General features: G+C 32.2%; 1 protein-coding gene across 3 annotated transcripts in view; it reads left to right on the top strand.

Moving 5' to 3' along the window:
- puc (dual specificity phosphatase puckered) overlaps positions 1–13,792 on the top strand; it is a 172,304-nt gene that overhangs the window by 122,140 nt on the left and 36,372 nt on the right. For all 3 annotated transcript variants that reach the window (XM_089640521.1, XM_089640520.1, XM_089640519.1), the window contains exon 3: positions 13,531–13,677. In XM_089640521.1, coding sequence (XP_089496647.1) covers positions 13,531–13,677 — 147 coding nt within the window. The remainder of the gene's footprint in view (positions 1–13,530; positions 13,678–13,792) is intronic.

Raw genomic sequence — 13,792 nt, 5'->3', positions numbered from 1 at the left:
AACTGCGGTCGCCACCAAAATCTACCTTTGTTTTTCCACAATTTATTGGTAAATCTTGGATGAAAAATGTTTTAAACCTTGTACGTAGTTTTAACGTAAATAAAACAAGAAAATACCTTTTCAGGCCATGAGGAATAACATTATCTTATTACAAATGTGCTTATTATTTAAATTTACAATAGTGTTTTATCGTTTAATTTGATTGTTTTTTTTCTTTCTATTTTTTACGATAGTGGCGAAGGTAATAAAGTAGGTAATAAGTATAACATAAGATAGTAGTAGGTACCTACTTATGTTATCTCATATTATGAAATCGTTACAGACTCATCTAGAAATATTGAGTTTACGTATTGAAAAAAATGCAACAAAAATCAATCATGAAGCAATCAAACACAAGCAGGCATCTCGGTAGGAACTTATATTTTAATGTAAAAAACATTTATTTTCAATTTTCGACATATTTGCGATATCTTAAATTTTTCTCTTCGAAATATATTTTTTTACTGACCATGGAACCTTACTCCCGAACGACTGGAGTCAACACTGCTAACACATAAGCCAAATTCCATTAGGATGGTACCGACATTTATTTCGTATAAACTGCTGTAAATTTTTAAGTTTTAGCTCGATCGGATATCGGAAATTGGGTTAATTTTCACTTCATTCATTCATTTAATTAACAAAAAAATAGAAATTAAAAAAATATGTATTTAAAAAATAAAACCTCTCTTATAATGAATGCTTAAATTATTGTGTTTTGCCTATTTCGTAACTAAAATTAAACATTTTTTAAATCGAAAACAAACGAACCCCGGTCTTTAAATAAAAAAAACCTCTTTCTGATGTGCTGCAACATTCTCTGAGAGACTTCCAGAATATTGTAACTTCTTCCTCTGCCTGAAAAATAATGATTAATAAATATAAGAAATGATCCATAATCGTGTACAATATTTACAAAAAATTCTAAAACACCTTTGAAACGATTGCGTACATTAAAAAAAATTAGAACACCTTTAGAACGATTGCGAACATTTAAACAAATCCAGAATACCTTTAAAACGATTGCGTACATTTAAAAAATTCTAGAACAACTTTGAAACGATTGCGTACATTTAAAAAATCCTATTGACTATTTACTTGTTTGTCCTTTTTCAACTTGACCCATTTGAGTTAATGATTACTTATATTCCTTCAATGAATGATCAAATGGATTATTATACGCGTTAAATTATTATAAATGTTTAAACAGACAGTATTTTTTTTTAAACACATCAACAGATTATGATAAAACACAATAGCATTTAAACAACAAAGCTTTCTACCATCAAAATATTTGCAATAATCCTGACCACCAGATATTACATTACGCATTATGTAATTGACATTAGCCTTGTCACAAAGTGAATCTAATCTATTTACATCGTGATAGAAGGGAAATGTTGACTAAATACGGCACGTTTTATAAGAGACAGACTACAGTTCTTGTTTGCAGAAGCACACTAATTAATCTGTTTATTTGTTATAGTAACCTTTTCTTTCTTATCTAAACGATCTCCATAAATCTAGAAGATAGTAGAAATTTTATTATAATTCTATTGCGTAGCAGTTGTTTATATAATTTTCATTACAGTGCAGAAAATTTTGCTGATATTAATATAATTTTGAGAGACAACCAAAAACCAAACATCACATGGAAGTTTAAAAGTGTATCAATAAAATCATAATAAGTGGTATATTTCTGAACCTATTTGAAAACTAAAAACTGATTTTAAATGGTAAAATACGATTTCAAATTTTATTATTATAATTAAAAATATTTTTGAATGCATAGCATAAAAAATGGCTCATCTTATGTTTTTTAAACTAAAATTGGTGATTACGAAAAAAATTTAAAAACATATTTTATACGAAAAATGTATTTACAAACGTTACTCCCACCTCACTTTTTAGTCACATAATACAAAAATATATATTTTTTAATTCTTATAGTTTAATTTTTTTGCAAACTGCTTTCAGACCCACTTTTTCATAAAAGTACACAAATAAAGTATTCTGTATTTTAACTTCTGGTTTTTAATATGTTTAGATCAATGGTTTTAAAATATTTTGAATATGATTTTAAAATTAATTTGTCAAAGGAAAAATCTATGGAATTCGATCGTTTCGACACCAATCTACGCTTTCTAGAAATCCAAGATAAAAACGATCGTCGTTACTTAGATAGGTACCTAATTATTCAATTTGAATAAAAATCACTCTGACAACAAGTTCTTATTTTAAATTGTTGAAATTAGAATTCCCACGCTACAAAAGACTCGCCGCTGAACATTTCACTCCCTTGTAAAAAGGTATTCATTAGCAGAGTATTTATTTATGTGTCAAAATTATTACCTGAATTGTACGTTATTTGTCTAACGAAGTTTCACATAATAGTATCGTAATTAGTGCCTACTTATTCATAAGCGTGACAGTAATTATTATTACGTTTACAAGACAATATAATTCATTTTTTTAGACTCCTTTGATAAGATGCCTCCGTTCGTCCTTGCGTTAAAATTTTATGAAAATATTTGAAAATTTTATTTTGTCAATATTGCGGAAACAAGGGAATATTTATTAGGAAATTAGGAAATTTTTTCTACAAAGCTAAAATATTTGCTTATTGCTTGGTTCAAGAAACAATTATCTATAGGTACTTACACGGTGTCGGGGTACTCGCGGTACAAGCTGGAAATGGGTGAACCTACATCAGAGATTTGGAATCAATTTTGTTATTTAAATTATTAGATTTGAGCTTTTTTTCAAGTAAATCTAATTAAATTTGAAAAACATCGGTTGGTGAGGGTCAATATAAGGTTTTTAATGTATTTAGAAGCGTAGATCCGGCTCCAATAGTGTAACTTTTTAGTTTCTTACATAAAATGTAAAAAAAGGCAACAAAAAATCGAGATGCTCAGATCGAAAATAAAGATTTTAGGACACTATAAAACGTAAACCTCCATCAGTTTCCAGCTTGTAATGCGAGTTTCCGGACACTGATATATAAATAAGTGTGACTGTGAGTGTGTTTCTAATACACATCTACAGTTTTATTTCGAGATTGATGAAATTTTGTACATTTGACTACCCTCTTCCCAGTCCTCCCCCTTAAAATAAAATAAATGCCGGGGAACGCCAAGGACATCAACTAGTACCTACCTTATATTGTTTATTGTGATAACAATGCCTTCGAACTTCGAAACTATAGTCATGAAAAATAATCGTAATATAATTTGGAGTTTTCTAGATTTCTTACGAAAGTAAAATTCTAATTCTTAAGTGTCATCATTGACTTTCTTTCTTTACATCATCATCATCAACACCTAATTAGAAGGCAAACTAATGACAAATAAAAGTTTAAAGTGACTAACATAACATATTAGATGAATAAACATGCTAGTCACTAAGTATGTCTTTATTACATACAACATTATGATGCCACGTATAATAGCATATAAAGTAAAGCATACCATCAGGGGGAGTCACGTAGGGGTAAACGGAGCGGATACGCGCCATACATTTCTATCTCGTGGCTGTATCTCGTCATACAGAAGCTTTGTTCCTTGTATGAATTTTGACTCACTTTGGTGATAAATGAATCACTTGCCAGTGGATTAGTCAGTGCATTTTAATGTAATAGACACGTGGTACTGGTGTCCTGTGTAAAAATGCAGTTTGCGTTTCAGTACTTTTATGAATTTCATCACAAAGCCAAAGGCTTCCTTCGGGACGTTAAACCTTAAACATTAAACCTCGGGAACGAACGGGACCTTCCCGTTGGCAGCATTTATTTTTATTCGGGAGATATTTTCAATTTGTATTGATATTTCAGGCGACTAATTATTGCTTATTATTTTTTGTTATCCTTTATTTGTTTTTATTTATTGCATCTCACTATATATATGTTTTTCTCATAAAAATCAACCTCACTAGGACTGAGCCTGTATCGAGGTTAACAATTTACATTTGAGTGAAGCAAACATAAGAGTAATCATAAGTAATTCTACATACAAACACAAAATATTTCAAAATTAAAGAAAAAATAAGTATTAGATGTGTTACCAGATGGGTAATTTGACAGTATATTGTAACAATATTTGAACCATAATTAATCATTAATCATTATTCAAAAGAAGAAGCAAAGTAGATAATAAAGACAGATAGGGTGACATTCAGTTTTTAGTAAATGGGACTTATATAAAATCTTATTATTTAAGAAAGGACAAGGATGAAAAAATATTAAGACAATCGTCTGTCAATACAAAAATCTTAATTAAATTTTTAAATATAACTAAGGAATTGGTTGTTTCGGAGAATCTGAACAATTCATCAAATTTCAACGTTCATTTTCAAGTTCTGTGAAAGATTTTTTCAAGTTCTGTTTTTATTTCAGTTTTGTCAAGCAACTAGCCTACAATGATATAAAAACAGAACTTGAATTAGTCTTTCACAGAACCCGAAAATGAACGTTGAAATTTGATGAATTATTCAAATTCTCCGAAACAACCCGTCCTTAATATGATTTGGAAGAATATTAAACATATGATATAAATAATTTCTTTGACCAAAAGAAGTTTTAGTATGTACCGCCACAAAGTTCAATGTAGAGCTAATTCTAGTTGTCCGCATTTGTTGTGTTCTTTTAGCAAATTTAATATTGATAAAAAATCGACAAAGTATTTGAGTGATATATAGCTGTTTTATACACATAACATTACATTCTTTATAAAGTAGGTTGGATGGATAACAGAATTTTTTTTTGTACATTACTTTAAGGATCAATTTTTGAGTAATATTTAGTGGTTCAACATTGGACTTTAGACATGATCCCCAGCATACTATGTTATAAGAAAGTCGAGATTGGACTAAGGTAAAATAGACAGTTTTTAATTTCTCTGTGTCCAATATGTGTATGCTACGCATATAAGACAATGTCAAAGACAATGTCTTATAAACATTAGTTTATCATTAAAAAATAATGATTTTTTTAGACGTAAAAGTATATTACTTATGTGTTTTGACAATAGATACACAATATTTTTGTTAGATTTCAACACCTTAGAAGTCGGGAAAAAATATTTTTAGGCAATCGTAAAGTTAATCGCTAGAACTAATAATTCACTATAAAAAGGTTAACTTATATGTGCCTTACAAGTATACTCATGGGAAATCCTATGCACTTTTTTACGCTAACAGAAAGAAAGTTAGAAAGATAAGTAATAATTCTTTCCAGTTTGCATTAAATATTTATAAGTACTTGCATCCATTAACAAAATTCTAAAAATAGCCAAAATGAATAATTCATATTTCGCGCAGCTATCGTAACAATCGGTTTAACTTTAAAAATTATTTCTTATTTTTTATTATATGAACGAGATAAAAGTGAAGGTGCTGTTTTTTTACAAATTTCCCAAAAAAAAGTGTGTGCGAAATATCGAGTTCTATCAATTTTTCTATGATTGGAGTAAAACATTAAGGATGGGTTTTTTCACAGGATTTGAACAATACATCAAAGTTCAAATTTTTATTTTCAAGTTCTGTGAAGGTCCTATTAAAGTTTTGTTATTATTTCAGTTTTGTGAAACAACTGGCCAATAATGATAAAAGAAGCTTTTTGACAAAATTTTTCACGTTTGATACTTAAATTTTATTATTTGGAAATAGTAATGTTTATTTTAAATGCATTCACCAGAAAGATAATTGTATCTAGTTTCTAAAAAAGTATTTGTTTTTACGTAAAATTAAAAAAATAAGATGTTTATTTTGAAAGTACTGAAGAGTTAACGATTCTACATTGACCATCGACATTTTCGACGTCACTTCCAGATTTACGACCCACTTTCATATGTAGTAAAACTGCCCCCATGGTATTTTTATACTTACATGTATTTAAAATTTGTAATCTTTTCCGTTGCACCAATACACAATCCTTTGATGGAGAACTTGACTAAATCAATATATAGATTTGGCTAAATCTCGGTCTGTTTGATAGTTCCCCGTATCTTAATAAATAGGTTGCAATTCCCACCTGTCTCTAGAGCAAGGGCTTTATAGACAGGGGAACACTGTCCTTGTTCTACCGGTATTTCAGTGGAAGATGCTCCGAGGAACTAGCGTAATAGTCGGAAAACACGCAAAACGCGCACCCAACATTTGTACACGGTAGGATGTGTCGTTTCTAGGCTCGGCTGTGGAATGAATTACCGCCCTCTTCATGACCTGTGTTCATTCCTTTCCATTCTCAAAAAGACCATCCACCCGTCAACCAAACTAATTGATAATTATTTCAAATTTGTTAATTTCCCTTCGCCCACGTAAAATGCAGCGTTAGATATAATACATACGTTTAACTGTTACAATACATATAATACTAAAAACAATAATTATAATTTTTATATTTACAAAAACATAAGAAGTATCAGAAAAAACTTTGATGAATTAAAAATTTTAATAAATAAAAAAAAAATATTCACGTGTTATAGTAATAAATTCGTATTGAATGCTGGATAAACAATAAGTACATGAATTTGGAAATTGTTAGGTATGCATACAATTTACTCAAGTTTAACCAAAAACAAAATGATACGTAATTATATGAATGTAGTAAAAACGAAATTACATACATTAATGTACTAGCCTTCCCGGTGTCTGCTTTCCAACTGCACACGCGATCGCGTTAGGTATGTGTTGGATTAAAATTGTGCAATATTAAATATTAATAATATCGACCATATTATAATATTAATGGATTTCGGTGAATCTGCATTTTATAATCAACAGACTATAAACGGTAATATGGTAATATCATCAGTTTTCATTTAGTCACCAATTTATCTGTAAGTGGAGAAACGAAAACATTATGATACATTTTCTTCTAGAATTATTTCCTTCGAAAACTGCCAAATCTGTTTCAAGAAATACCTTATGTAATTTCACTTACTTCAATTTCATTGATAAGGGTGTTCAACGTTCAGCTTTGAGTGTCATGGTAGGATGGGATTCCAACTAACCATCTGACTAACCATCACACCCTTTTCTCCGCAGAGGTAGGTAGAGAGGATGGAACATTATACTACTCTGTCTTGGCAACACACTTTACTTCATTCATGTTTATACATCGTCTTATAAATCATACCTGCCACCTACTTGATTCACCTGATCGTGCCATATCTACCTCGTACTACAGTATGCTTAGTGTTTTTTTGCAAAATAAACATAAAACAACACGTTCAAATTCATTGACATATCTAATTATAGCCAGTACAACCAAACAAAAATAAAATTTGATTCAATATCCATCAATTATTTTATTTGTGAATTACATTCTACGATCTGAGGAAGTACCTAACCTACCTATTTTAAAATATCGATAAAAATGTACCTAATATTTAATTTTCAAGTCTTCTTATAGTAAGAGCTTATTTTTCTATCCCAGGCTTCTAGCTGGTATAAGAATAATAAAACTAATAGGAAGTCAATGCGATAACGACACTATCTTTATTTGTGTTTGTGGCGCTCCACATTCTGTTGATGTTTGAGGTACCTATATAACAATTTTTAATGTATTCTGAAAAATGCAACAGGAAACAGACTAGTTTGGCGGGTAGTATCATTCAGAACCGCAAGGCCGGCATTCCTGCGGGAAGTACGCCGATACAGGTGTACTCTTCCCACTCGCGGAGATTCCCCAGCTCAGACTCCAATAAGAGCGAGACGCAAGAAAGCCACACAACCAACTTCCAATATTCAAGCATGTATTTTAGCAGGAATCTACGAAAATTCCAATAGGAATTGCGCTAAAAGGTACAGATTTATCAAAAGAAAAATATTCATAGATAACGATTATAAACAGAACAATAATAGGCTTAGAGAAGTACAAAAGAAAATTGTGACAAATTCAATCATTTATAAAATCATTCTGATTATTTCCCTCGCTTTTGCGCACGTGAAAAGCAGAGCGTTCTATCTCAACTGAATGATGTATTTTTCTCCCTTTTACGCAACGGGTGACTCATATTTGCTCGTACCTAGTGCTAGTGTATAGCGGCGTCTCGCTCAGTCCGCCATATGGATGCGGCCGACCAATGGCAGCGGGCTATGATGACACATCGGCCCGAGCGGCACTGCGTCTGTTCAACGCTCTTTACAAATTTCAGTTTATTTACAACCGTTCTCGGAGCGAGTGGTCTGTAGTGATTTGTTCCACGATACAATTACAACATTGGATTACGCGCTTATTGACAAATAAAACAATTTGAACACCAGTGTTTACAATTTTAAATTTTACAACTATTCAGTGAAAGTTCAAGTGCTGAAGCAACCGATTTGTTTCACTGACAGTGAACAGATTTATACGATTTTTATTTTGCTTCTGTGCGTTTTGTGTGGTAGATTTGCGAGACATTATTCAGTTTTGTTTTGTGAAGTGAAGTTTAGATAATCTGTTAAGATTCCGTCGATCAAGGGACCACGTACGGGTAGATCTGGTAGTGACTGTGGTGGCGTTAATATGAGGATGAAACGTCAATCGTGCTTGGTTCTGAGGTTTATGCCCCTTCAGGCTGTCGGTACGTCCTGCTTACTATTTATTCAACACCACATAACTCGATTCCACAACAAGGCAACCATCCATTCATCCCAAAAGCAAACAAATTTCCGTTACTTCTAAATATTGCACATTCCTTTACTATTATTGTACTGTCAACGTTAACACAACACAAGAAACTCACATCAATTTTATACAGCTGACGTTTATTTAGCTGTGCCTCCCGTTGTGCAATAATTAAATGAAAAAAAATCTTATTTGAAAAAATTCCAATAATGTTGCCAGTTAGGTACTACCCTAAATACAATCTAGTTTATTATTGTTGAGAGTTCTTGCTTGCTCGCATTGTATTGCCATCTTTCAACAAACCATTTTTTTATTATTATCATTTACTAGTTCCTGCATACCCAGTAAGAATAATAATTAGATCTCTTCATACACAGCAGTAAATTCAATGGAATAATCTTATTTGAAAACTTCGTTAATGTTGCCAGTTGTACATAAGTACAATCCTACATTTATTATTGTTGGAGTTCTTGCTTGGTCTCACTGTATTGTCATCTTTCAGCAAACCAATTCATTTATTTACTAGTTCCTATTTACCTAGTATGAATAATAATTAGATCTTTTCGTACCTAGTAGCAATTAGTTACATATGTGTATAACAGTCGAGACGTACATAACAGTTTAATGAATTCCTCGTGGATACAATACGCGGTTAAAGAATACGTCAATCGTCTTGTCACCATGTCCGCGGGTGCAAGGTTAATTTAAAACACTACATGACTCATTCGTATTGGAATATTTTCGTTCGTAAATTTCTTCGTTGTAATTTTGTAATTCTAACCGCTTTATTCACTAATTCTGCGGGGAAATGCGTGGATGGAGTAGGTTTTAACGATGTGTTCGTACGCATGTTAGTTCTACGAATATTTCATTGTCTGGTAGATTTTTAGCAACTGATTTTCAGAGCCGGTTTCACCGTATTCCAGAAAAAATAAGCTAGCAAAAGATCATTAACAGAATCTGTCCACGGTCTGGCTGTTAAAGATGTTTAGGAATCTTGAATTGGTAAATATACACGCTTAAAACGCACATTTTATTTAAAAAAAACTCTGTTATCTGTATAATGAGAATTAAATATATCGGTATCCGAAGACGGAAAATAATGCATTTTAGATAACTATTAAAATGCATTATTTTCCGTGTTCGCATTCCGATATATTTAGTTCTCATTATACAGATAACAGATACAAAGCGTTTTTTAAATAAAATTTGCGTATTAATTGTGTCCCTATTACTTGTATATTATCCTTGAATTGTGTAATGAAGCGGTACCTAATTTACTATTTCTAATGTGTATCTGTCATTGAAAATGTTGACTGTTTCTCTATTTTTATACCAAAATTTTTCAAAAATAAAGTAACGCTGAAGTACCTAACTAACGATTTTGCATTAAATTCGTGCCAAAGGAAAAGTCTGTAATAACTACTGCTCAATACTAATACACTGTCTAAATGTCAACTCTTTGCGGAACAGTATAATTTTTTTTTATAATAACGTTATATTGTAAATGGCGGCAGGTAATACGCAAACATCTGTCAAAAATAAACATTATTATTCTTATATACACGCTACTTGTTGCAGCTGCTATACACAATCCGGTTACACCTGGAAATAACCACTCTTCCAAATATAAATGTCAGCAACCTTTATACCTACAACAAAATAAATTTATTCCTATTGCCAATATTAAAATTACTTAATATTGTTAATGTGTATTAATATGTTTTTTTTTTAAATTATTTTTACTTCTATTTTTATGTCATATATGGGTATATAACACCACTTTAAAAAACAATAACATTCCAACAATCTAAGCCAGATAGGTAAGATAACATCCAACAATAAAACACTGAAAAGCATGCCAGCATTTAAACACGATGGGGCTCTATTTTTTCCTGAATCAGTACTATAAAAATATATATTTTATTTCATTAATTTTCATTCTTGTGAATTTAAATGCTTCAGTGAAAACAGCGCACAAATTTATTTCAATGTAGGTACCTTCTCATGCAAATTTTAAGTACCTACTTTCAAATAATTTGTTTTGTGTTTTTTGGCGTAAGTATTTCATTCCATTTTTAAACTGCCCACGAACACGCCTGATAAGGAAGTTATTTGTACAGAATCGGTACAATCGAGTAATCGACCTTCCTTTTTATAATACTCGTATGATGCAGCGTGCTTTCTGGTTCTACCTTTAGATTAATTCCCACATTAATTTGTAAGAAATGTGATTAAATTAAAGAAAGTCTCCATAACTGTATAAACTACATCATCTGCCTAATCTCCATATTTAAAGCCTAACGCAATGTACATTGTACATTTCTTCAGCGTGAGCACAGAGTTTGGTAAAAAGCAATTGAAATAGTTGAGTGTATTTTCTCACAATGTGATCCAGTCGAAGCATGCAGTCTGGAGGAAGCGGACCCGTCTTACCGGTCTTCTTCTGAAGGAAACTAGTAATAAGAATATAGGGGTGAATAGGTACTGGTAGTACCTACCGCGGTTGTTCAACATTCCATGATCGATATTTTTATAATTTCTTGATTTTTTTAACATTATTTTAATATTCACCTGAAGGACTCATTTGAGATGATAGCCATTTTCGCCATTATCTTACAATAACAGAAAATCTTTCTAAATTTTAGCAATTTTTCTGTCTGGAATTCTAGGTCAATGCAGTGCAATTAATTTCAGATCACAAAGTATTCATAAAAAATTGTTAAAAAAAAAATAAAAATTATTTAACAGTTTCCCAAAAAAAGTCTTTCAAACTCTGGCGAAGCCGGGAAGTAACAACTGTGTTTCATTAGAATTATTAATAACAACCATGACGTTTGCCCCTAATCCTGTAACATTTCAAAAGAATTGAAGTAAGTGAAGGTTAGACAAAACATTATTCATGTCCGCTAATTAGTTAATCGCGCTTGAAGAACTAAACATAGCCAAGAGCGACAACTCTCCTTGGATATTCAGATCATAATTCACCAGGTTTGATGTTCAAATAAAATTAAATACCTCTCGAAAAAAATATGAATCACAGATGTATTTTTGCGGCGACAAGAAGTCGATGTACCGATTGTCTGGTACGTTTCCACATCTCTATTCCTCTCGGGGTGAGTCACGCGGCCTCGGAGCGGGATTCTCGAGGTCTTCTTTTGTATCGTGACCGGCTCCCGCCAGGTGCGAACTGTGAAATAATAGTGATGTGCGGAATCGAATCGCTATTTTTTCCCGTGACATCGTCACAATCCCGGCGTGACGTGATAAATTCGATATCGATTAACTAATTATAAGCACCATCGCTGAGTCACCAATAAAGTGGTTTAGTCTATGAAAATAAACACAGAGATTAGCGTTTAAGTACTGGTACTTGAATGTGAATAAAAATCGATAGTCCTCATCAGCCTTGCGTTCAATATAATATGTTATCATTCGAATAGTTACCTACTTAGTTCCTACGTTTCAGCACTATTATTATTTCGCGTTTGTGAGGCGTATAATTTATGAATTTCAGTTTTAGAAATAGGCTCGCGTGCGCGTTACAGGCGGTGACTTTTCATAAATAAGAAATTCAGAATATATGGGACCTAAATACAGTTTTATCGATCGCAAGTAACCCGCGTCCTAACCCAGTTTTTTAACCCACTTTTCTATGAATTACTGGTTTCCATGCTAATAGTTACATGTATGTGGAACGCGTTTTTTTTTCTTTTGACTATACGAGCATACATCTTATGAAACCTACTATAATCTGTTATCATATTTATATTCGTCTTGCTAATGCATTACTTTTGGCAGATCTCATCATTGACTGACTATCGATAGTATCGTCATTAGTCTCAGTGTTTCATTTTATCTAAATGTTTTGGTTTCAGCATTGAATGTCATGTTCACTAAACTGCTTTTATAAATAATTTCAAATCAATAATTTCTCGGCACCGGGCATCTTTGATAAAAAAAAAACGCCAAACGCCTGCCCTTCATTTGCATTCGGATGACATTGACTCTTCAGCCCACAACACGGGTCTTTTTAGGAGCCTTTTCACTCCTTCCTTTCTTTAAAACATCCTCCGTACAGCGATACAGCATCCCTAAAGATGACATAGACCCGAGTAAAACCACCGGACCTCCTGTGTGGAGTTAATTTTTCTATATACATACTTTATTGTTATCAAGTTTAATTTGTAGAACTCCAATTGTTTTAATATTTTATTTATAAAGATCAGCTGTCCGGCAATCAAAAGACGGCCCGTCGCGTCGGCGGCATTTATTTTTGTCTAAAGAATTTTTTCAATTTGTAAGGGTGTTTCAGGCTAATAATTATTGCTCAATAATATGTCGTGTAAAGAAATATGTTCACAAACGTTTTTATTTTATCTATTCAATAATACTATTATTCAATTTATCGATGGCCTAGGGAACGTGCAGTTTTAAGACAAAACAATTACATGTTTTGAAAAGCATTTATCAAGTTTATTTACTTTGTAAATAGATGTTCTGGGAAATTTATAAACATGTAAATTTATAAAAGCGGATATTCACATTAATTTTGTTGCTTTAAATCTTATAATTAACCTGGAGTATTTTTATAAATTGAATTTCAAATTGCACTTAACATATGTGTGCGCTAGGCCATCTTTATAAAAAAACTGTTTATTTACGAACAAGTTCTGTTGTGTAGTTATTATGTGTAAATATGCAGAAAAGCGAGATACGGTTATTACTAAAATAGGTTTTTTAGGCTAGTTTTCTATTTATTTTAATGCTTATAAAGTTTTTTGGTGAGGTGAAATTTTTTGAGTTGGTTTAAGTGATTGTAGTTTGAGATGCGTAGTGGTCATACGCAACTTGTAATTGACCGATATGTTTGTTTCTAGGTGGACACAAAGAGTTCCACAGACGGCATCGGGAGTTATGCGAAGATGCCCTCCTGCCGGGGGCTGGGGCTCCGCCCCCCGTCTTCACCGCCGCGGCCCCCTCGCTGGAGGGACAGCCACCCCTGGGCAGCCCTGTCACGCCTGCTGGTTAGTATCTACTTACGACCTCTTCTTATTTCATGTGCTCCTGGTATTTCAATCCAAAATATCGATACAATCTTTATCATTATTCGATAACACAAAAACTATTATTGCTATTGGA

Source organism: Hesperophylax consimilis, chromosome 15 (genome assembly GCF_061612785.1).
Source record: "Hesperophylax consimilis isolate HC1 chromosome 15, BYU_Hcon_1.0, whole genome shotgun sequence".
NCBI lineage: Eukaryota > Metazoa > Arthropoda > Insecta > Trichoptera > Limnephilidae > Hesperophylax > Hesperophylax consimilis.
The sequence above is the reverse complement of the archived record's forward strand: the minus strand, read 5'-3'. Positions and strand labels throughout refer to the sequence as shown.